This window comes from Somniosus microcephalus, chromosome 2 (assembly GCF_052327205.1).
Source record: "Somniosus microcephalus isolate GS21.2 chromosome 2, FLI_Smic_1.0, whole genome shotgun sequence".
NCBI lineage: Eukaryota > Metazoa > Chordata > Chondrichthyes > Squaliformes > Somniosidae > Somniosus > Somniosus microcephalus.
Window position 1 is genome coordinate 349997098 of NC_140988.1, and position 21948 is coordinate 350019045.

General features: G+C 43.2%; 1 protein-coding gene across 5 annotated transcripts in view; it reads right to left on the minus strand.

Moving 5' to 3' along the window:
• ptpra (protein tyrosine phosphatase receptor type A) overlaps positions 1-21948 on the minus strand; it is a 323319-nt gene that overhangs the window by 116255 nt on the left and 185116 nt on the right. For 3 of the 5 annotated variants that reach the window (XM_085975515.1, XM_085975516.1, XM_085975517.1), the window contains exon 6: positions 10741-10767. The exons of the other annotated variants lie outside the window; for them this stretch is intronic. In XM_085975515.1, the coding sequence (XP_085831641.1) occupies positions 10741-10767 (27 nt within the window). The remainder of the gene's footprint in view (positions 1-10740; positions 10768-21948) is intronic. 5 annotated transcript variants of the gene reach the window in all.

Below are 21948 nucleotides of genomic sequence, written 5' to 3' on the forward strand. Positions count from 1 at the left end.
CTCAGAGGGTGGTAGGTCCATGGAATATGCTGCCTCAAAAAGCTGTAGAAGCTACATCATTACATAAATTTAAAACAGAAATAGACAGTTTCCCAGAAGTAAAGGGAATTAAGGGTTACGGGGAGCGGGCAGGAATTTGGACATGAGTCTAGGTTCGGATCGGTCATGGCCCTGTGGGTAGCGGAGCGGGCCCAGGGGCCGTGTAGCCTGATCCTGCTCCTATTTCGTGTGTCTACTTCTGTTAGATGCAGGAGATGGTTCTGTGATAGTGGATTGGCAGTTAGGATCAGATCAGCCATGATCTTATTGAATGGCGGAGCAGGCTCGAGGGGCCGATTGGCCTACTCCTGCTCCTATTTCTTATGTTCTTACTCCGAATCAACAAAATACAAACATTTCGAAGGTTTTTGGGCCTTTTTTGAGCTGCCTCCAGGAGTCCCTTTAAGGACCACACGTCAGGCTGCTCAGCAACTGGAAATGCCAGTTGGAGCTTGTGCATTGTGCAATCCAATTTACCCATCTGGGGTCCTTGTCTGAAATGAGTGCAGGAGCACTATTTCAATATTGAAATGAGTCCTTCCCTCATTTCAGGTGTCTGCAGGGCCACCTAAAAAAAAGGCCCCGATCAATTTAGAAATGGCCCAAAATGCCCATGCAGATCGGGCATGGGTTTCTGTCCTGCCAAGTTGGAAGGGGAGGGTGAACAGCCAGTTGTCGTGGTGCATATAGGCACTAACGATATAGGTAAAAAACAGGATAAGGTCCTAAAATCTGAATATAGGGAGTTAGGAGGTAAATTAAAAAATAGGACCTCAAAGATAGTAATCTCAGGATTGCTACCAGTGCCACGTGCTAGTCAGAGTAGAAATAGAAGGATATTTCAGATGAATATGTGGCTAAAGGAATGGTGCATGGGGGAGTGATTCAAATTCCTGGGACATTGGAACCGGTTCTGGGGGAGGTGGGACCAGTTCAAACTGGACAGTTTGCACCTGGGCAGGGCCGGGACTGATGTCCTAGGGGGAGTGTTTGCTATTGCTCTGGGGGAGGGTTTAAAACTAAAATGGCAGGGGGTTGGGAACCTGAACAGGGGTACAGAGGAAAGGGAAACAAGGATAAAAGCAAAAAATAGGAAGGAGAAAAACGAAAGTGGCAGTCAGAGAAATCAACGGTTTAAATCAAACATGGCCACAGTAAATAATAATTCGAATAGGTCTAAGAGCGTTAAAAACACAAGCCTGAAGACTGTGTGTCTTAATGCAAGGAGCATTCGGAATAAGGTGGATGAATTAGCTGCACAAATAGAGGTAAACGAATATGATTTGATTGGGATTACGGAAACATGGCTCCAGGGTGGCCAAGGCTGGGAACTCAACATCCAGGGATATTCAATATTCAGGAAAGATAGGCAAAAAAGGGAGGTGGGGTAGCATTGCTGGTTAAAGAAGGGATTAACACAATTGTAAGGAAGGATATTAGCTCTGATGATGTGGAATATGTATGGTTGAACTGAGAAATACCAAGGGGCAGAAAATGTTAGTGGGAGTGGTATATAGAACTCCAAACAGCAATGCGGAGGTTGGGGATGGCATTAAAAGTGAAATTAGAGAAGCGTGCAATAAGGGCACAGCAGTCATCATGGGTGACTTTAATCTACATATAGATATGGGCTAACCAAATTAGTAACAATACTGTGGAGGAGGAATTCCTGGAGTGTTTACGGGATGGTTTCCTGGACCAATATGTCGAGGAACCAACCAGAGATCAGGCCATCTCAGACTGGGTATTATGTAATGAGAAAGAATTCATTAGCAATCTTGTTGTACGAGGCCCCTTGGGTCTGAGCGATCATAATATGATAGAATTCTTCATTAAGATGGAGAATGAAGTAGTTGACTCAGAGACTAGGGTCCTGAATTTAAATAAAGGAAACTATGATGGTCTGAGGCGCGAGTTGGGTAGGATTGATTGGGGAATGTCACTCAAAGGGTTGACGGTAGATAGGCAATGGCAAGCATTCAAAGACTGCATGGATGAACTACAGAAATTGTTCATCCCAGTATATGGCATAAAAATAAAACAAAAAAGGTGACTCAACCGTGGCTAACAAAGGAAATTAGGGATAGCATAAGATCCAAGGAGAGGACATATAAATTGGCCAGAAAAAGCAGTAAACCTGAGGATTGGGAGCAGTTTAGGATTCAACAAAGGAGGACAAAGGGATTAATTAAGAAGGGGAAAATAGAATATGAGAGTAAGCTTTCAGGGAACATAAAAACTGACTGTAAAAGCTTTAATAGATATGTGAAGAGAAAAAGATTGGTGAAGTCAAGCATAGGTCCCTTGCAGTCAGAATCAGGGGAATTTATAATGGGTAACAAAGAAATGGCAGACCAATTAAATACATATTTTGGTTCTGTCTTCACAAAGGAGGACACAAATAACATCCCAGAGATGTCGGGGAACATAGGGTCTGATGAAGGGGAGGAACTGAAAGAAATCAGTATTTGTAAGGAAATGGTGTTAAGGAAATTGATGGGACTCAAGGCCGATAAATCCCCAGGGCCTGATAATCTACATCCTAGGGTACTTAACGAAGTGGCCCTAGAAATAGATGCATTGCTGGTCATCTTCCAACATTCGATGGAATCTGGAACAGTACCCATGGATTGGAGGGTAGCTAATGCTACCCCACTATTCAAAAAAGGTGGTAGGGAGAAAACTGGGAATTACAGACCGGTAAGCCTGACATCGATAGTGGGGAAAATGCTAGAGTCCATTATAAAAGATGTAATAGCTGAGCACTTGGAAAACAGTGACAGGATCGGACAAAGTCAACATGGATTTACAAAAGCTAAATCGTGCTTGACTAATCTACTGGAATTTTTGAGGATGCAACTGGTAAAATAGGTAAGGGAGAACCAGTGGATGTGGTATATTTGGACTTTCAAAAGGCTTTCAATAAGGTCCCGCGTAAGAGGTTAGCGTGTAAAGTTAAGGCACATGGGATTGGGGGCAAGGTATTGACTTGGATAGAAAACTGGTTAGCAGACAGAAAGCAAAGAGTTGGAATAAACGGGTCTTTTTCTGAGTGGCAGGCAGTGACTAGTGGGGTACCGCAGGGATCGGTCCTTGGACCCCAGCTATTCACAATATATATTAATGATCTAGACGAGGGAACTAGATGTAATATCTCCAAATTTGCAGACGACACAAAGCTAGGTGGGCGTGTGTGCTGTGAGGAGGATGCCGAGAAACTTCAGTATGATTTGGACAGGTTGGGTGATTGGGCAGAAGCATGGCAGATGCACTATAATGTGGATAAATGCGAGGTTATCCACTTTGGTGTCATAAACAGGAAGGCAGATTATTCTCTGAATGGCAATAGATTGGGCGAAGGGGAAGTGCAACGAGACCTGGGTGTCCTTGTGCACCAGTCGCTGAAGGTAAGCATGCAGGTGCAGCAGGCGGTTAAGAAGGCAAATGGTATGTTGGCCTTCGTAGCGAGAGGCTTTGAAAGTACAGGAACAAGGATGTCTTGCTGCAGTTGTACAGGGCCTTGGTGAGACCACATCTTGAGTATTGTGTGCAGTTTTGGTCGCCTTATCTGAGGAAGGATGTTCTTGCCATGGAAGGAGTTCAGCGAAGATTCACCAGGCTGATACCTGGGATGGCAGGAATGACATACGAGGAGAGATTGGGTCGATTGGGCTTGTACTCGCTGGAGTTTAGAACAATGAGAGGGGATCTCATTGAAACTTATAAAATTCTGACAGGACTGGACAGACTAGATGCAGGAGGGATGTTCCCGATGGTCGGGGAGTCCAGAACCAGGGGTCACAGTCTAAGGATAAAGGGTATGCCATTTAGGACAGAAATGAGAAGGAATTTCTTCACCCAGAGAGTGGTGAACCTGTGGAATTCTCTACCACAGAAGGCAGTAGAGGCCAATTCATTAAATATATTCAAGGAGTTGGATATATTTCTTAAGGCTAAAGGGATCAAGGGGTATGGGGAGAAAGCAGGGACCGGGTACTGAATTTGGATGATCAGCCATGATCACATAAGAAATAGGAGCAGGAGTAGGCCAATTGGCCCCTCGAGCCTGCTCCGCCATTCAATAAGATCATGGCTGATCTGATCCTAACCGCCAATCCACTATGACAGGACTATCTCCTGAATCTAACAGAATTAGACACACGAAACAGCAGCAGGATCAGGCTACACGGCCCCTGGGCCCGCTCCGCTACCCACAGGGCCATGACCTATCCGAACCTAGACTCATGACCAAATTCCTGCCCGCTCCCCGTAACCCTTAGTTCCCTTTTCTTCTAGGAAACTGTCTATTTCTGTTTTAAATTTATGTAATGATGTAGCTTCGACAGCTTTTTGGGGCAGCATATTCCATGGACCTACCACCCTCTGAGTGAAGTAGTTCCTCCTCATCTCAGTTTTGAAAGAGCAGCCCCTTATTCTAAGACTATGCCCCCTAGTTCTAGTTTCACCCATCATCTGGAACATCCTCCCTGCATCCACCCGATCCAGCCCCTTCATAATCTTATATGTTTCAATAAGATCGCCTCTCATTCTTCTGAACTCCAATGAGTAGAGTCCCAATCTACTCAACCTCTCCTCATATGTCCATCCCCTCATCCCCGGGATTAATCGAGTGAACCTTCTTTGTACTGACTCGAGAGCAAGTATGTCCTTTCTTAAGTATGGACACCAAAACTGTATGCAGTATTCCAGGTGCGGTCTCACCAATACCTTGTACAACTGAAGCAATACCTCCCTATTTTTATATTCTATCCCCCTAGCAATGAAAGCCAACATTCCATTGGCCGCCTTAATCACTTGCTGCACCTGCATACTAACCTTTTGAGTTTCGTGCACCAGGACCCCCAGATCCCTTTGTACTTCAGTACTTTCCAGTTTCTTGCCATTAAGATAATAACTTGCTCTAATTCCTGCCAAAGTGCATAACCTCACACTTTCCAGTATTGTATTCCATCTGCCAAATCTCTGCCCACTTACTTAGCCTGTCTATGTCCCCTTGCAGGTTTTTTATGTCCTCCTCACTCACTACTTTCCCTCCCATCTTAGTATCATCTGCAAACTTTGATATGTTACACTCGGTCCCCTCCTCCAAATCGTTAATATAGATTGTAAAGAGTTGGGGACCCAGCACTGACCCCTGCGGAACACCACTGGTTACTGATTGCCAGTCTGAGAATGAACCATTTATCCCAACTCTCTGCCTTCTGTTAGATAGCCAATCCTCTATCCATGCCAGAATATTACCCCCAATCCCGTGATTTTTTATCTTAAGCAATAATCTTTTGTGTGGCACCTTGTCAAATGCCTTTTGGAAGTCTAAATACACTACGTCCACTGGTTCACATTGAATGGCGGAGCAGGCTCGAGGGGCCGAATGGCCTACTCCTGCTCCTATCTTCTATGTTTCTATGTTATCGTTGCGCCCATTTTAGGCCTATAAAACAAAGCATTAGCATGATACAAACTCATCACCTTGAATGAAAAATATTTATAAAATTTGAAAAAGAGCTAGTTCAATCAATAAATCATTTTCCTTAAATTTTATATTGAAACATAGTTAATCTATTAATTGATTATGAAACAATGTAGTGCTCCCTCTATATTCTCAACATAACAGCTTTAAACTGATGTATAAAATGCAGTATCTGTGCACAGCATGTGTAAAATGCAAACTACATCATTCAGAAATATTCTTATTGCAATGATCTAGGATTATAGGTTATAGTGCATGATATGTCAAAGAACATGCAACAAAGGTGCCCAATTGCTCCATGGATAAAGGTATTGTCGGGGACAGTATGGACCACTAAATCCCAGGTTACTAAATTAGATGTTCTTAGCTGGACAACAATTGGCCTGATCTTGGGCTCGGGAGTGAGGAAAATGCTCGCCAGGGTTCCTGTTGCTGATTGCTATCCAGTGATCCTCAGTGAAGTATGCCCATGTGCGACATGAAGCAATATTTAAATAAGATAAATACAACAGAATTTAGCAGTTGCATAGTCGAAGGAGAAGTGGACTCTTCACAGATGAAGGGAAAAAATTACTTGAGTTTTAACTAGTCTTTATTTATAGATTTCCTTTGAGATGAGTGAAAGGAGATCCTCCCTTCAGCGGCATGTGCATGCTGAATGGCATCGCAAATTGGTATCACCTCAGTGTGTCCACTTCATTGAATCTGCTTGACAATTCAGATAAACAGTCTTTGTGAAGGAGTCTTGAGAAAAGTACCATCAAAGAGGAACTCTGAATAAGCACACAATCCAAGTTAGTACTTATTTATGAAATTAATAATTTCTCTGTTAAATAGCTCAAATTTTAAATCTCAATAATCCAACAATTAATTTCAGGAGTACTCACTAAAATCATGATCACAGATAAAAAAATTAAATAATGTTTAACCAAGCTTGTAAAACTAAAATAAAATTTGATCGCAAAAATCTCTGGAAAATGTTGTGACTTTCCTGCCCCATATCAGGCCGAGAGCCCATTACCATCTCCTCCTGCCTTGTACAATCATACCGTTTGTCATTTAATCTCTCCTCCCTTCCACCCCATCACAGACCTTCCCTTTTGTTCCTTCCTCCCCACCTTTCCCTGTCTCTGTACTTGCTTAAAATCTGTTAGATCTGTAACTTTTTCCCATTCTGACGAAAGGTCATCGACCTGAAATGTTTCTGTTCCTCTCTCCACAGATACTGCCTGACCTGCTGAGTGTTTCCAGCATTTTGTTTTTATTTCAGATTGCCAGCATCGGGTACGGTGGCCTAGTGAATATGTTACTAGACTAGTAATCCAGAGGCCTGGACTAATGATCCAAAGACTTGAGTTCAAATCCCACCACGGCAGTTAATTAAATAAATCTGAAATAAAAAGCTAGTATCAGTAAAAAAAAACATCCGGTTCACTAATGTCCTTTAGGGAAGGAAATCTGCTGTTCTTACCTGGTCTGGCCTATATGCGACTCCAGACCCACAGCAATGTGGTTGACTCACTGAAATGGCCTAGCAAGCCACTCAGTTATACCAAGCTGCTACAAAGAAGTAGAACAGCACTGTGGGAGTACCTTTGCCACATGGATTGCAGCAGTTCAAGAAGGAGGGCAATTAGGGATGGGCAATAAATACCGTGAACGAATTTTTAAAATAAGTCCAGCATCCACAGAATTTTGCTTTTGTGCGAGAGCTCAATCTGTTGGATTTTACCAAAGTACTCTTGGATACAGTCTCATTAGACTAATTTGGTACTAATTGCCACTCACTCAAGGCAAAAACATGTGGGACGTAGAAATCTCAAATGCAGTGCTCAAATCTCAAGTGCTCTTCTGCAGCTGCGGCTAAGGCACATTGTTGGGTCCAGCAAAGGACGCTTCCGTTAAAAGATTTAAAAAATAAATCAAACACAAACACACCCTTGTGTATTCTACTGAAAAAACACAGGCCTGTATTCAATTTATTTTTAACAAGTGAAATATTTAACAACCTCACCAAGAAGTGGTTGGGCCCCTGATTGTCTTTGGTATGATTCATATGCTGAGGTACAGAATCATTTCCCTTCACTTAGCCTCATCTCCGAGTCAGTTTTACATTGAAGCAATGAATGGGTAGATGGGAGGATGGGAGAAGGGGGGGGGGGATAGAAAAGCTGGAAACCAAACACCTAGCCTCAATTATGGCGAGGATGGCAACCTTGAATAAGAGAGGTGGCACCACATAGTAAGCTGGGGTTTTATTTAGTAACAGAAAAGAGAGGTTTCCCACACTCAAGAATAAGGTAGTCTTCTCCTAAATCATTTCTTAAAAACGTGAACATGGTTACTGTATAGAATTGATGCTGCCATGGCAATTCTGATGTTAGACAGATTTCATGAGCCAATTCTGAGTTTTGAAATCGAGTCACAGAGATAAAAACTCTTCTTAGCTCTGTGAATCACTGTTGCACCAAGCTCGGTTTTATACCTAGTAATTTAACAGTTACTATAAAATAACTTACAGGTTACACCTTTATGCATAAAACTGCAAGCTTGGGACTGCGACTTACGAGATTTTAATGACCGGTGGCAATAATAAGAATTAAGGATGGGAATTCCTCACTTCTGGAGAGAGACAAGAAGCAGTTCACATAACCTATTCAGGAGTATCCAGGTTCCCTTAGGATTACTGATACTTCTCATTACACCCAAATAAAAAGTAACTCCTCCACAAAGTATACGCCACTTAACTTGTGCAACAGACCTTGGCAGTCAGGCCATGATTGCATTACTGAGGAACCTGAAATATTAAGTCTTTGATATGTAGTGATATTTAGGAAAACAGCTTACACATTGGAAGAACAAAAAGTTAGAACAATTACTTTTCAAACACTCATGCCGTAATGATTAGTAACACTGCCAAAAAACACACACGCAATGTTGCAGTGAAAAGGTTAACAAAGCCATTTGATGGAAGTATAGGCCTTTAAAACAACAGAACAATTTACTGCTAATCGTGGCTGTTTTTAAAAAAAGTCACAGATTTTCTCTGTTCCGCTTCCCCTCGTGAAGTCATCTACATCTAACTAGAGAATGGTTCCATGAGTGCCAGACGCTCTCCATTACCTCAGCTAATTGGCCATTTTCTTGTGAGCCTCGACAGCAAGTGTCAGCATGCTATTCAACTATGGGGGACTCACAGCTGTGCACAATCTTATTCTTTACAAATATGCAGATATATGCAACAGGTGTTGATGGATAGTGCTCAGGGGCTTAAATGCAGATCAATATTCCAGCTATTTCAGCATAGACTAGGATTGAATCTGGGGCATTTCTGGTCTATATGGCTTAGCCGCTCAATGAATAAATTTGCTGTACTGAAAGCTTCCAACTCGGGTAAGATTAAAATGCAAGTCTCCAGGCAAAGACAAATCTTCTGAACTTAAGATTTTTCCCCCCACAATATTTTACCAACAACCTAATTTAGTAACATTTTCATTAGTGTGGGATATTTCCAGAAAGCCCCATGGTTACTCTTTATCAATCAAGATACCCAAATACAAGGAAGAGGAGAAAATGGTAATATAGCTATTTAAAGTTTAAAGCTACAGCACAAAGGAGACAGCATGGCTGCAGTGCACTGGAACTCCAACATATTGGCCAGATCTTGCTGAAGCAGGGCATTGGTTAGACTGCATCCTTCAGTTCAAAATTGTTTTGCCCTGTAACTTACTAGAAGTGTGATCTTATAACAGTGCAGCAAGGACAATGGGGCATCTGGAATCATAAGTGAATAGCAGGACCAGCACAGACTAGGATTAAATCTGGGGCATTTCTGTTTAACCAATGAGATTTAACGATTGAGAAAGAAACAGAAAAACAACGAAGAAGGAAGGTGAATTAGAGTGGGTGAATTAAAGAAAAAGAGAAATAGCGAGGGGAAGAAAGTGCAATGAGAGAGAAAAAGAGACAGAAAGGAATAGTAAGAAAAAAATTCAAAAGTTTAAAATAAAATCTCGAACAATAATTGACTACATGCAGGAACATGAATGAACAGTTTAAATTATTCCCTTTCTGGGCCAGAGAGGTTGATTGGCATTGCATTAACAATTATCACATTGTTAATAAGGTACTTACGCTGTTAAGATGCAGCCCAAACTTTCTGCGGCAAGTTTAATGGGTAATTAATGTGCAAATCCAGTAAATTCTTAAAAATAATGGGAAGGTTAATGGCGAGATGCTGTCTGTGCAAAGCAGTAAATTGACCAGCAAGTTCTGAAGATTTGCAACTCAAAGGGTACCTCTTAATCCCCTGAACTTGATGACTGATTTGCGCATTAATAAGGGCGTGCATCATTAACACGCCAATATTTTTCCAGCAAGATTCACCCCATTATTTCACAGAAGAGTGCAACATGGGTTAATACCCATTATTTTCTATTTCAGCAGCCATCGAGAAGCCATAAGAAACAGGAAGAAAAAAAACAGTTCATCCCAAGCTACTTCTAACACCACTGCGGGAGTACCATCACCACCAGGACTGCAGCAGTTCAACATGGCAGCCCATCACCAGTTTCTTAGGACAATTAGTGATGGGCAATAAATGTGGCCTTGCCAGCATCACCCACATCCCAAGAACATTTTTTTTTTTTTTTTAAACTCATGCATAACTTAATGGCCAGTTATACAAGGGAAGTACAAGTGTAGGAGAAAGTCTCCAATGTAACCTTTCTTCCAGAGAAAGCAAACAGCTTGGCAGAGGAGAAAAGAAAGAAGAAAATCTAAATTTTCTAAATTGAGTTGGTACCCTCTCTCCAAAGATTGACCCTTTCTAGTCACACCTTTTCAGGGTTAATAAATTAATGGAAGCATAAACAATCTGTTGAAGCACAGTTAAGATTTAATTATGGATGCTGGTAAATGATAATTAGCCAACGCAGCAAAGAAAACCTTTCGCCAAGTAAAATCAGCTAAATGTTGCTCTTCCAATTTTTAAATGTACTACAAAAAAAGGAAAAATAAATCTGATGCTGGTTTCCCAATAATAAATGTAAACTCTCGTTAGGTCACATCAAACAAAAAAGGCCTACACAGTGTCATACAATGAGAAGGTCACAATTACCAAGAAAGTAAGAGATGATCTGGGTAGTGGGACATTGACAATGAAGTGGCACAATATATTATTTTAGGATAGCAAGCAACACAAAACTTACCTTTTCCGCCCCCTGGATCAGATCCGCCTGTACAACAATAGTGCACAATTAATAATCGCCCGAGGTACTGGTATTCAATATACTGTGATGGTCATGGTGACAGGTTATGAAATGCAACACTTTCGAGTGGAAGCACATTTTTAAATTGAAGTACTTATGATGCAAGCCTCAGATTTGCCTCGGACCACACCCTGTAATATTAACAACAACAACTACAACTTGTAGTTATATAGCGCCTCTAACGTAGTAAAACGTCCCAAGGTGCTTCACAGGAGAATTAAAAGACAAAAAATGACACTGAGCCACATAAGAAATTAGGGCAGGTGACCAAAAGCTTGGTCAAAGAGTTAGGTTTTAAGGAGCGTCTTAAAAGGAGGAAAGAGAGGTAGCGAGACGTAGAGGTTTAGGCAGGGAATTCCAGAGCTTAGGGCCTAGGCTATATAAATACAAGTTGTTGTTGTTGTAGACAACAGAAGGCACAGCCACCAATGGTTGAGCGATTATAATCAAGGGTGCTCAAGAGGGCAGAATTCGAGGAGAGCAGATATCTCGAGGGTGGTGGGGCTGAAGGAGATTACAGAGATAGGGAGGGGCAAGGCTCTGAGGGGTTTTGAAAACAATGGTGAGAATTTTGAAATTGAATCGTTGCTTAACCGGCAGCCAACATAAATTCTTCAGTAACAATTTTACAGATCTAAGCAAATTCCTCCTGGATAGTGTGAAATAATGCAATACAGTATATATTGTGTAGTGAACCCATATACATGTACAACCCCGGTAATCCGGCACCAGGCCGGTGCCGGACCACTGAAAATTCCGAACCACTGAAGGTGTCGAAAGTCACCACAAACACCGCCACCACCTGCTCCTCCTCTTCCTGCTGCTGCCCTCTGTGCCGCCGCCCACGGGCTGCTCGGGCTCAATCGCTCCGCCGGTGATGCTGCGCGGTTCAGGCGCTGATCCTGACCCGGCGGCGGTCCCGGGACCCGAGCCGGACCCATCCTAGGGAGGGAAATGTGACAGCAGGACCTTCCTCGTGCCGGACCGTCGGGTGCCAGATTACCGGTGCACTACCTGTACTGTCAAAAAACCTGTGTGGTATTATTACAGAATCATAGAATGATACAGCACAGTAGGCGGCCATTCGGCCCATCTTGCCTGTACTGGCTCTTTGGTAGAGCGATCCAATTAGTCCCATTCCCCTGCTCTTTCCCCATTGTCCTGCAAATTTTTTCTCTTCAAATATTTATCCAATTCCCTTTTGAAAATCACTGCTGAATCTGCTTCCTCCGCCCTTTCAGGCAGTGCATTCCAAATCATAACAACTCGCTGTGTAAAAAAATGTTTCCTCATATCACCTCTGGTTCTTCGGCCAATCACCTTAAATCTGTATCCTCTGGTTTCCAACTCTTCTGCCACTGGAACCAGTTTCTCCTTATTTACTCTATCAAAACCATTCATGACCTTCTCTGTTCCAAGGAGAAAAGGTCATTACAGAAGCTCACAGCAATGCACAATTTATATAAAGATATTACAGTGTATAGTTTATACCTTCAACATCATGAACCCATGGCAGTGATCAGCAAAAGACCAACAATCCACAGCTGATAATGGATATTATTTTTAAGGTTAGGATTCAATAAATTGGAAACCGTTAATACAGGAGACTTTGGTTTATCCGGAGGTTGTATGTCCGGAAACCTCGATCTACCGGCAGAAATCAGGAGCCGTTTTGTTAGGTTTTTTTTCTTCTCGTGGCTTTTTTTCCCCCAACAATCAGGCTCTGGAAAGTCTCTCTGAAGCTGTTGCTAAGCTACAGAGACGCTTCCAAGGTACGGCCGACTGTTTGAAGCTGTTGCTAAGCAACAGTGTTTGTTGTCAGATACGGAGATGAAAACCTCCGTATGCTTCAACATTAACACTGGTATGTCCGGCAGTTTTGATAGATCGGCAACAGCTCGGTCCCGTCGGTGCCGGATAGAACAAAGTTTCCTGTAACTGTAAGATTATAACCACTGCAGCACCATAATAGTTTCAAGCAATAGATGTGTGTTGGGAATATATAAACGTTGTGGAATAGCAGCAAAGCTCTACAGATCAGGCCATGCAGAATTCTTTCAGAGGCAGTATGGTTGCCTGAAACGTTGCTCCTTGCACAAATAAGTTTGCATATACTGTATTGATAATTATTGGACTTTGAAAGTGCTGGAACATGCACTGGGCTAGGTACAAATTTCAGCCCTGTTTGTGCTAGGTACAGTACTTGGAAACAAGAGTAGGCCGTTCAGCCTTTCAAGCCTGTTCCATCATTAAATTAGATCATGGCTGATCCGTATCTCAACTCCATTTACCTGCCTTTGTTCCTGATCCCTTAATATCCTTATTCAAAAAAGTCCATCAATCTCAGTCTTGAAAATGTCAAATGATCCAGCATCCACAGCCTTCTGGGGGAAGAGTAGCAGATTTCCACTATCCTTTGCATAGAAAAAGTATTTCCTGATTTCACTTCTAAATGGCCAAGCTCCAATTACATTATTTATCTGTGCACTAGCTTTTAGTGATGCACATGGACACCTAAATCCCATTGCTCTTCCACAGATCCTTATTTCACCATGAAGAAAATATTCAGATTTATCTTTCTCAGATCGAAAGTGGAAGACTTCACACTTCCCCACATTAACTCCATCCGTCATAGCTTTGCGTACTCACTTAATCTGTCTATGTTCCTTTCTAACTTCTTGCTCCCATTACACAACTTACTATGCCTCCTAATTTAGTGCCATCTGCTAGCTTGGATATACAATTCGCTATTCCTTCATCCAAGTCATTAATATACATGGTGAAAAACTGAGACCCCCAACAGATCCCTGGAGAATAACACTTGTCAGTAGAATAGAATCTATTATAAAAGATGTAATAGCAGAGCACTTGGTAAGCAGTGACAGGATCGGACAAAGTCAACATGGATTTACAAAAGGTAAATCATGCTGGACTAATCTACTGGAATTTTTTGAGGGTGTAACTGGTAAAATAGATAAGGGAGAACCAGTGGATGTGGTATATTTGGACTTTCAGAAGGCTTTCGATAAGGTCCCACATAAGAGATTAGCGTGCAAAATTAAGGCACATGGGATTGGGGGCAAGGTATTGACTTGGATAGCGAACTGGTTGGCAGACAGAAAGCAAAGAGTTGGAATAAACGGGTTGTTTTCCGAGTGGCAGGCAGTGACTAGTGGGGTACCGCAAGGATCAGTCCTAGGACCCCAGCTGTTCACAATATGTATTAATGATCTGGACGAGGGAATTGGATGTAATATCTCCAAATTTGCAGATGACACAAAGCTGGGTGGGGGGGTAAGCTGTGAGGAGGATGTCGTGAAACTCCAGTACAATTTGGACAGATTGGGTGATTGGGCAGAAACATGGCAAATGCACTATAATGTGGATAAGTGTGAGGTTATCCACTTTGGTGGCAAAAACAGGAAGGCAGATTATTATTTGAATGGCAATAGATTGGGAGAAGTGGAAGTGCAACGAGACCTGGGTGTTCTTGTGCACCAGTCGCTGAAGGTAAGCATGCAGGTGCAGCAGGCGGTTAAGAAAGCAAATGGTATGTTGGCCTTCGTAGCAAGAGGGTTCGAGTACAGGAACAAGGATGTCTTGCTACAGTTGTACAGGGCCTTGGTGAGACCGCACCTTGAGTATTGTGTGCAGTTTTGGTCGCCTTACCTGAGGAAGGACGTTCTTGCCATGGAAGGAGTGCAGCGAAGATTCACCAGGCTGATCCTGGGATGGCAGGAATGACGTATGAGGAGAGATTGTGTCGATTGGGATTATACTCACTGGAGTTTAGAAGATTGAGAGGGGATCTCATCGAAACCTATAAAATTGTCAGGCCTGGACAGACTAGATGCAGGAAGGATGTTTATGATGGCTGGTGAGTCCAGAACCAGGGGTCATAGTCTAAGGATGAGGGGTAAGCCATTTAGGACTGAAATGAGGAGGAATTTCTTCACCCAGAGAGTGGTGAACCTGTGGAATTCTCTACCACAGAGGGCAGTGGAGGCCAGTTCATTAAATATATTCAAGAAAGAGTTGGATACATTTCTTAAGGCTAAAGGGATCAAGGGATATGGGGAGAAGGCAGGGACAGGGTACTGAATTTGGATGATCAGCCATGATCTCATTGAATGGCGGAGCAGGCTCGAAGGGCCGAATGGCCTACTCCTATCTTCTATGTTTCTATGTTTAACCATCTGGAACAACCCTCGGAGTACATATAATGTACAAACAAGTTACAATAACTTATCCACCACATTCGCTGTAACAGTAATGTATACCCATACTGGATTATAGCATTGTAACTGTCCCAAGCAGCAAATTGTTGAACATGAAATTTAACAAGCTGGATTCAAACGAAGACGGTCCTTCAGCCCACTTGATCTCAGCCTTCCAGAATACTAATTTTATCTTCCAATTAGCATCTAGCTGTTTAAGTAAATCCAGTGTCCTGGCCTCAACCACTCTTCGTGACAACCTGCGCCAGCTGTAAATCATCCTCCATGTAAGAAAATATTTCCTGACATTGGTATTAACTTTGCTCTTCAAAGCTCTGAACCTATTTGTCCAGAGTTTGTACTGTTGCCCTATCACATCTAAAATGTTGTTTGGATTGATATTCTCTAACAAATTAAGTATCTTCTATGCCTTTATAAGGTACCCTCTGAGATTAGCCCTTTCAAGGCTGAAAAGCTCTAAGCTTATCAAGTTGTTTCAATTTTGTGCCCTACTTCTCATTTAACATTAGCAAGAAAGACGACTTGCATTATACTGTATAGCGCCTCACAACCTCAAGGCATGGAAAAGTGCTTTATAGCCAATTTGGCCCACAGCAAGGCCCCACAAACAACAATGTGACATAACTTTAAAAAAAAAAAAATTCTGGTTATTGTTAGCTGAGGGGTAAATATTGGCCAAGACACCAGGTAGAAGACCCCTGCTCTTCCTCAAATAGTGCCATGGGATCTTTTCGTCCACTTGAGAAGGTAGTAAAGGCCTCATCCAAAAGAGGGATGATTTTAACATTTCTCTTCAAGGTGCGTGGACTTATAGTTCATTAAGTCTGCTTTAATGAGAGTAATCGAATATGTGGTGCGTAACACTCCACAGTAAAATATTTAATAAATGCATTGACATAGGGTAGCATAAGAACATAAGAATTAGGAGTAGGCCATACTAGGAGCGAGTTGGGCAGGATTGAGTGGGGAATGGCGCTCAAAGGGTTGACGGTGGCTAGGCAATGGCAAACATTCAAAGACCGAATGGATGAGCTACAGAATTTGTTCATCCCAGTTTGGCGTAAAAATAAAACAAAAAAGGTGACTCAACCGTGGCTAACAAGGGAAATTAGGGATAGCATAAAATCCAAGGAGAGGACATATAAATTGGCTAGAAAAAGCAATAATCCTGAGGATTGGGAGCAGTTTAGGAGTCAACAAAGGAGGACAAAGGGATTAATTAAGAAAGGGAAAATAGAATATGAGAGTAAGCTAGCAAGGAACATAAAACTGACTGTAAAAGCTTTTATAGATATGTGAAGAGAAAAAGATTAGTGAAGTCAAGCGTAGGTCCCTTGCAGTCAGAATCAGGGGAATTTATAATGGGAAACAAGGAAATGGCAGACCAACTAAATGCATACTTTGGTTCTGTCTTCACAAAGGAGGACACAAATAACCTCCCAGAGATGCCGGGGGACATAGGGTCTGATGAAAGCGAGGAACTGAAAGAAATCAGTATTTGTAGGAAAATGGTGTTAGGAAAATTGATGGGACTGAAGGCCAATAAATCCCCAGGGCCTGATGGTCTACATCCCAGGGTACTTAAGGAAGTGGCCCTAGAGACAGTAGATGCACTACTGATCATCTTCCAGAACTCGATAGACTCTGGAACGGTACCCATGGATTGGAGGGTAGCTAATGTTACCCCACTATTCAGAAAAGGTGGTAGAGAAAAAGCGGGGAATTATAGACCGGTAAGCCTGACATCGGTAGTGGGGAAAATGCTAGAGTCTATTATAAAAGATGTAATAGCAGAGCACTTGGAAAGCAGGGACAGGATCGGACAAAGTCAACATGGATTTACAAAAGGTAAATCATGCTTGACTAATCTACTGGAATTTTTTGAGGATGTAACTGGTAAAATAGATAAGGGAGAACCAGTGGATGTGGTGTATTTGGACTTTCAGAAGGCTTTCGATAAGGTCCCACACAAGAGATTAGCGTGCAAAATTAAGGCACATGGGATTGGGGGCAATGTATTGACTTGGATAGAGAACTGGTTGGCGGACAGAAAGCAAAGAGTTGGAATAAACGGGTCATTTTCCGAGTGGCAGGCAGTGACTAGTGGGGTACCGCAAGGATCTGTCCTAGGACCCCAGCTGTTCACAATATATATTAATGATCTGGATGAGGGAATTGGATGTAATATCTCCAAATTTGCAGACGACACAAAGCTGGGCGGGAGGGTAAGCTGCGAGGAGGATGTCGGGAAACTCCAGTACGATTTGGACAGGTTGGGTGATTGGGCAGAAACATGGCAAATGCACTATAATGTGGATAAATGTGAGGTTATCCACTTTGGTGGCAAAAACAGGAAGGCAGATTATTATTTGAATGGCAATAGATTGGGAGAAGGGGAAGTGCAAAGAGACCTGGGTGTCCTTGTGCACCAGTCGCTGAAGGTAAGCATGCAGGTGCAGCAGGCGGTTAAGTAGGCAAATGGTATAGAAACATAGAAGATAGGAACAGGAGTAGGCCATTTGGCCCTTCGAGCCTGCTCCGCCATTCAACGAGATCATGGCTGATCATCCAAACCCTAGCACCTGGTCCCTACACCGACAGCCATCCCACCCAAGCCCTATCCCCGTAACCACACGTATTTAATCCCCCCTAACACTAAGGGTCAATTTTTTTTATCATGGCCAATCAACCTAACCCGCACATCTTTGGACTGTGGGAGGAAACCGGAGCACCCGGAGGAAACCCACGCAAACACGGGGAGAATGTGCAAACTCCACACAGACAGTCACCCGAGGCCGGATTTGAACCTGGGTCCCTGGCGCTGTGAGGCAACAGTGCTAACCACTATGCCACCGTGCTGCCCACTGTTGGCCTTCATAGCAAGAGGGCTCGAGTACAGGAACAAGGATGTCTTGCTACAGTTGTACAGGGCCTTGGTGAGACCGCACCTTGAGTATTGTGTGCAGTTTTGGTCACCATACCCGAGGAAGGATGTTCTTGCCATGGAGGGAATGCAGCGAAGATTCACCAGGCGGATACCTGGGATGGCAGGAATGACGTATGAGGAGAGATTGTGTCGATTGGGCTTATACTCACTGGAGTTTAGAAGATTGAGAGGGGATCTCATCGAAACCTATAAAATTCTGTCAGGTCTGGACAGACTAGATGCAGGAAGGATGTTTCTGATGGCCGGGTAGTCCAGAACCAGGGGTCATAGTCTAAGGATAAGGGGTAAGCCATTTAGGACTGAAATGAGGAGGAATTTCTTCACCCAGAGAGTGGTGAACCTGTGGAATTCTCTGCCAGTTCATTAAATATATTCAAGAAAGAGTTGGATATGTTTGAGGCTGAAGGGATCAAGGGATATGGGGAAAAGGCGGGGACAGGGTACTCAGTTTGGATGATCAGCCATGATCACATTGAATGGCGGAGCAGGCTCGAAGGGCCGAATGGCCTACTCCTGCTCCTATCTTCTATGTTTCTATACAGCCCCTTGAGCCTGCGCCGCCATTCAATAAGATCACGGCTGATCTTCAACCTCGACTCCACTTTCCCGGCCGATCCCATATCCCTCGATTCCCTTAGAGTCCAAAAACTTATCGATCTCTGTCTTGAATATACTCATCGACTGAGCATCTCCCACCCTCTGGGGTTGAGAATTCCAAAGATTCACAACCCTCAGTGAAGAAATCCCTCCTCATCTCAGTCTTAAATGGTCGACCCCTTATCCTGGGACTATGCCCTCTAGTTCTAGACTCTCCAACCAGGGGAAACAACCTCTCAGCATCTACCCTGTCAATCCCCCTCAGAATCTTATAGGTTTCAATTAGATCATCTCTCATTTTTCTAAACTCCAGAGTATAGGCCCAATCTCTTCTCATAGGACAACCCCCTCATCCCAGGGATCAATCTAGTGAAGCTTTGTTGCACCGCCTCCAAGGCAGTCCTTTCGTAGATAAGGAGACCAAAACTGTGCACAGTACTCCAGGTGTGGTCTCACCAAAGCCCTGTACAATTGCAGTAAGACTTCCTTACTCTTATACTCCAAACCCCTTGCAATAAAAGCCGGCATGCCAGATGCCTTCCTAATTGCTTGCTGCACCTGCATGCTAATTTTCTGTGTTTCATGTCAGAAGACACCTAAATCTCTTTGAACACCAACATTTAAAAGTTTCTCACTGTTTAAAAAATATTCTGTTTTTCTATTCTTCCTACTAAAGTCAATAACCTCACATTTCCACACATTATACTCCAGCTGCCACCTTATTGCCCACTCACTTAACCTTACTTTATAGGCTCCTTGTGTCCTCCTCACAGCTTACTTTCCCACCAAGCTTTGTATCATCAGCAAACTTTAATACTGTTCACTTGGTCCCTTCATCCAAGTCATTAATATAGATTGTAAATAGCTGAGGCCCAAGCACTGATCCTCACAGCACCCCACTAGTTACAGCCCACCACCCAGAAAGTGACCCACTTATCTCTACTCTCTGGTTTCTCTCCTTAAACCAATCCTCTATCCATCCATACTAATATATTACCCCCAACCCCATGAGTCCTTATCTTGCGTAGCAACCTTTTATGTGATACCTTATCGAATGCCTTTTGGAAATCCAAATATACTACATCCACTGGTTCCCCTTTATCTACCCTGCTAGTTACATCCTCAAAAAACTCTAACCCTTTCATAAAACCATGTTGACTCTGCCTAATCATATTATGATTTTCTAAGTGCCCTGTTACCAGTTCCTTAATAATGGATTCCAGCATTTTCCCGATGACTGATGTCAGGCTAACTGGCCTGCCTGTAGTTCCCCGTTTTCTCTCTCCCTCCTTTCTTGAATAGTGGGGTTACATTTGCTACCTTCCAAACTGCTGGGACCGTTCCAGAATCTAGGGAATTTTGGAAGATCACAACCAATGCATCCACTATCTCTGCAGCCACCTCTGCTCATTCTTATTATCCCCTTGGTTTCCCACTATTTTTGGTATGCTTTTTGTGTCTTCTACGGTGATGACAAATGCAAAATATTTGTTTAACGTCTCTGCCATTTCCTTATTCCCCATTATAATTTCACCGCTCAGCCTTTTGCTACTCTTGTCCTTTTTTCATGTTTGTAGAAGCTCTTACAATCTGTTTTTATATTTCTTGCTAGTTTACTATTATTCTATCTTCACCCTTTTTATAAATGTTTTGGTCATCCTTTGCTGATTTCTAAAGCTCTCCCAATCCTCAGGCTTACTACTATTTTTCGCAACATTATAAGCCGCCTCTTTTAATCTAATACTACCCTCAACTTCTTCAGTTAGCCACGGATGGATCACTTTTTCCCCATGGAGTTTTTAATTTATCAATGGAATGTATATTCGTTTAGAATTTTGGAATATTTCTTTAAATGATTGCCACTGCTTATCTACCGCCATACCTTTTAATCTAATTTCCCAATCTATCTTGGCTAACTCGCCCCTCATACCTATGTAATTGGCTTTAAGTTTAAGACTCTCATTTGCAACTGAAGTATTTCACACTCAAACTCAACATGAAATTTTATCATATTATGATCATTCTTCCCCAGCGGATCCTTATCTCATTGTAAAGGAGATAATTAACCCTGTCTCATTACACAATACAAGATCTAAAATAGCCTGTTCTCTGGTTGGTTCCATGACATATTGTTCTAGGAAACTGTCCCGAATGCATTCCATAAACTCGTCCTCCAGACTACCTTTGCCAATTTGATTTGAATGGTCTATATGAAGATTAAAATCTCCCATGATTATTGTATTACCTTTGTTACAAGCTCCTGTTATTTGTTGATTAATAATCTGTCCAATGGCATAGCTACTGTTTGGGGGCCTATAAACTACTCTCACCAGTGTTTTCTGCCCCTTGTTATTTCATCAACATTTCAGTTGATAACAAATGGAAAAGCTTCAAAGGCATAGGAGGAAAATGCAACACAAATTCCCTACCTAACACCATTACGAGATCATCACCATATGGAGTTCAGTAGTTAAAGAAGATGACCCACTACCACCTACGAAACAAGGGAGAGGGTATAAATGTGACCTTGCCTGTGCCATCTACATCCCAGGAACAAATGATGGAAACGCCAAGATCAGCAAGTGTCAACTCAATGAATAGGGCATTAAATGGCTCAACAGTGCAATCAAATAAGGTAAGAAAAACTGGGCTTTATAAAGACCAGAGGGGAAGGGGGTGGGTGCACTGGGAAGGTTACAATGACAGGCTCTGCTGTGACAAACAGTATTCACACAGATTCAAGAACTTCAACATTAATTAGACAGAGGAGCTAGGCAGGCTTGAAGGCCTAGAAATTCACTATAGCCCTGTTTGGGGCGCCAGCCTCGCCAGGGCGCTAAAAGTAGTGCCACGGAAGCAGTTGCGGCCGCCCGCCGGAAATTCAGTTTGCGCGCCCCAGAGGGAAGCGCGGCGCGACTGGAGGCGCCCCGCATCCCTCTTGGGGCGCTGCAGCTGAATATCTTCCCCTTCTTAAAGGGGAGGGGCCTTGTGCAGCGCGATCGAGGATTGCGAGTGCCGGCAAAAGAGCCCGGCACCGATGAGAAATGCCGGGCTCTTGGAACGCAGTCGGCACTCTGCGGGGGGGGGAAGGCGCAGGAGGCCGGCAGCGCGGAGAGGTGCTGGCGGGCGGCCAGCAAAAAAAATGGCCGCCCCGCACCTCTCCCGCCACAGGTAGGTCCCCCTGAACCGGTCGCACATAGCGCCCGGCGTTAAAGCAGGGGACGCATCTAAATATCGCGATCGGGGAGTTAGTGGGGCGCTGCGCACACCGATGATGTCATCGGTAGCGGCGCAGCGCTAGTGCCGCCATTAGCGTCCCGCTGAATTTAGCGGGAGGCGTGGCCAGTGGCTTCCGACCCACTTAGC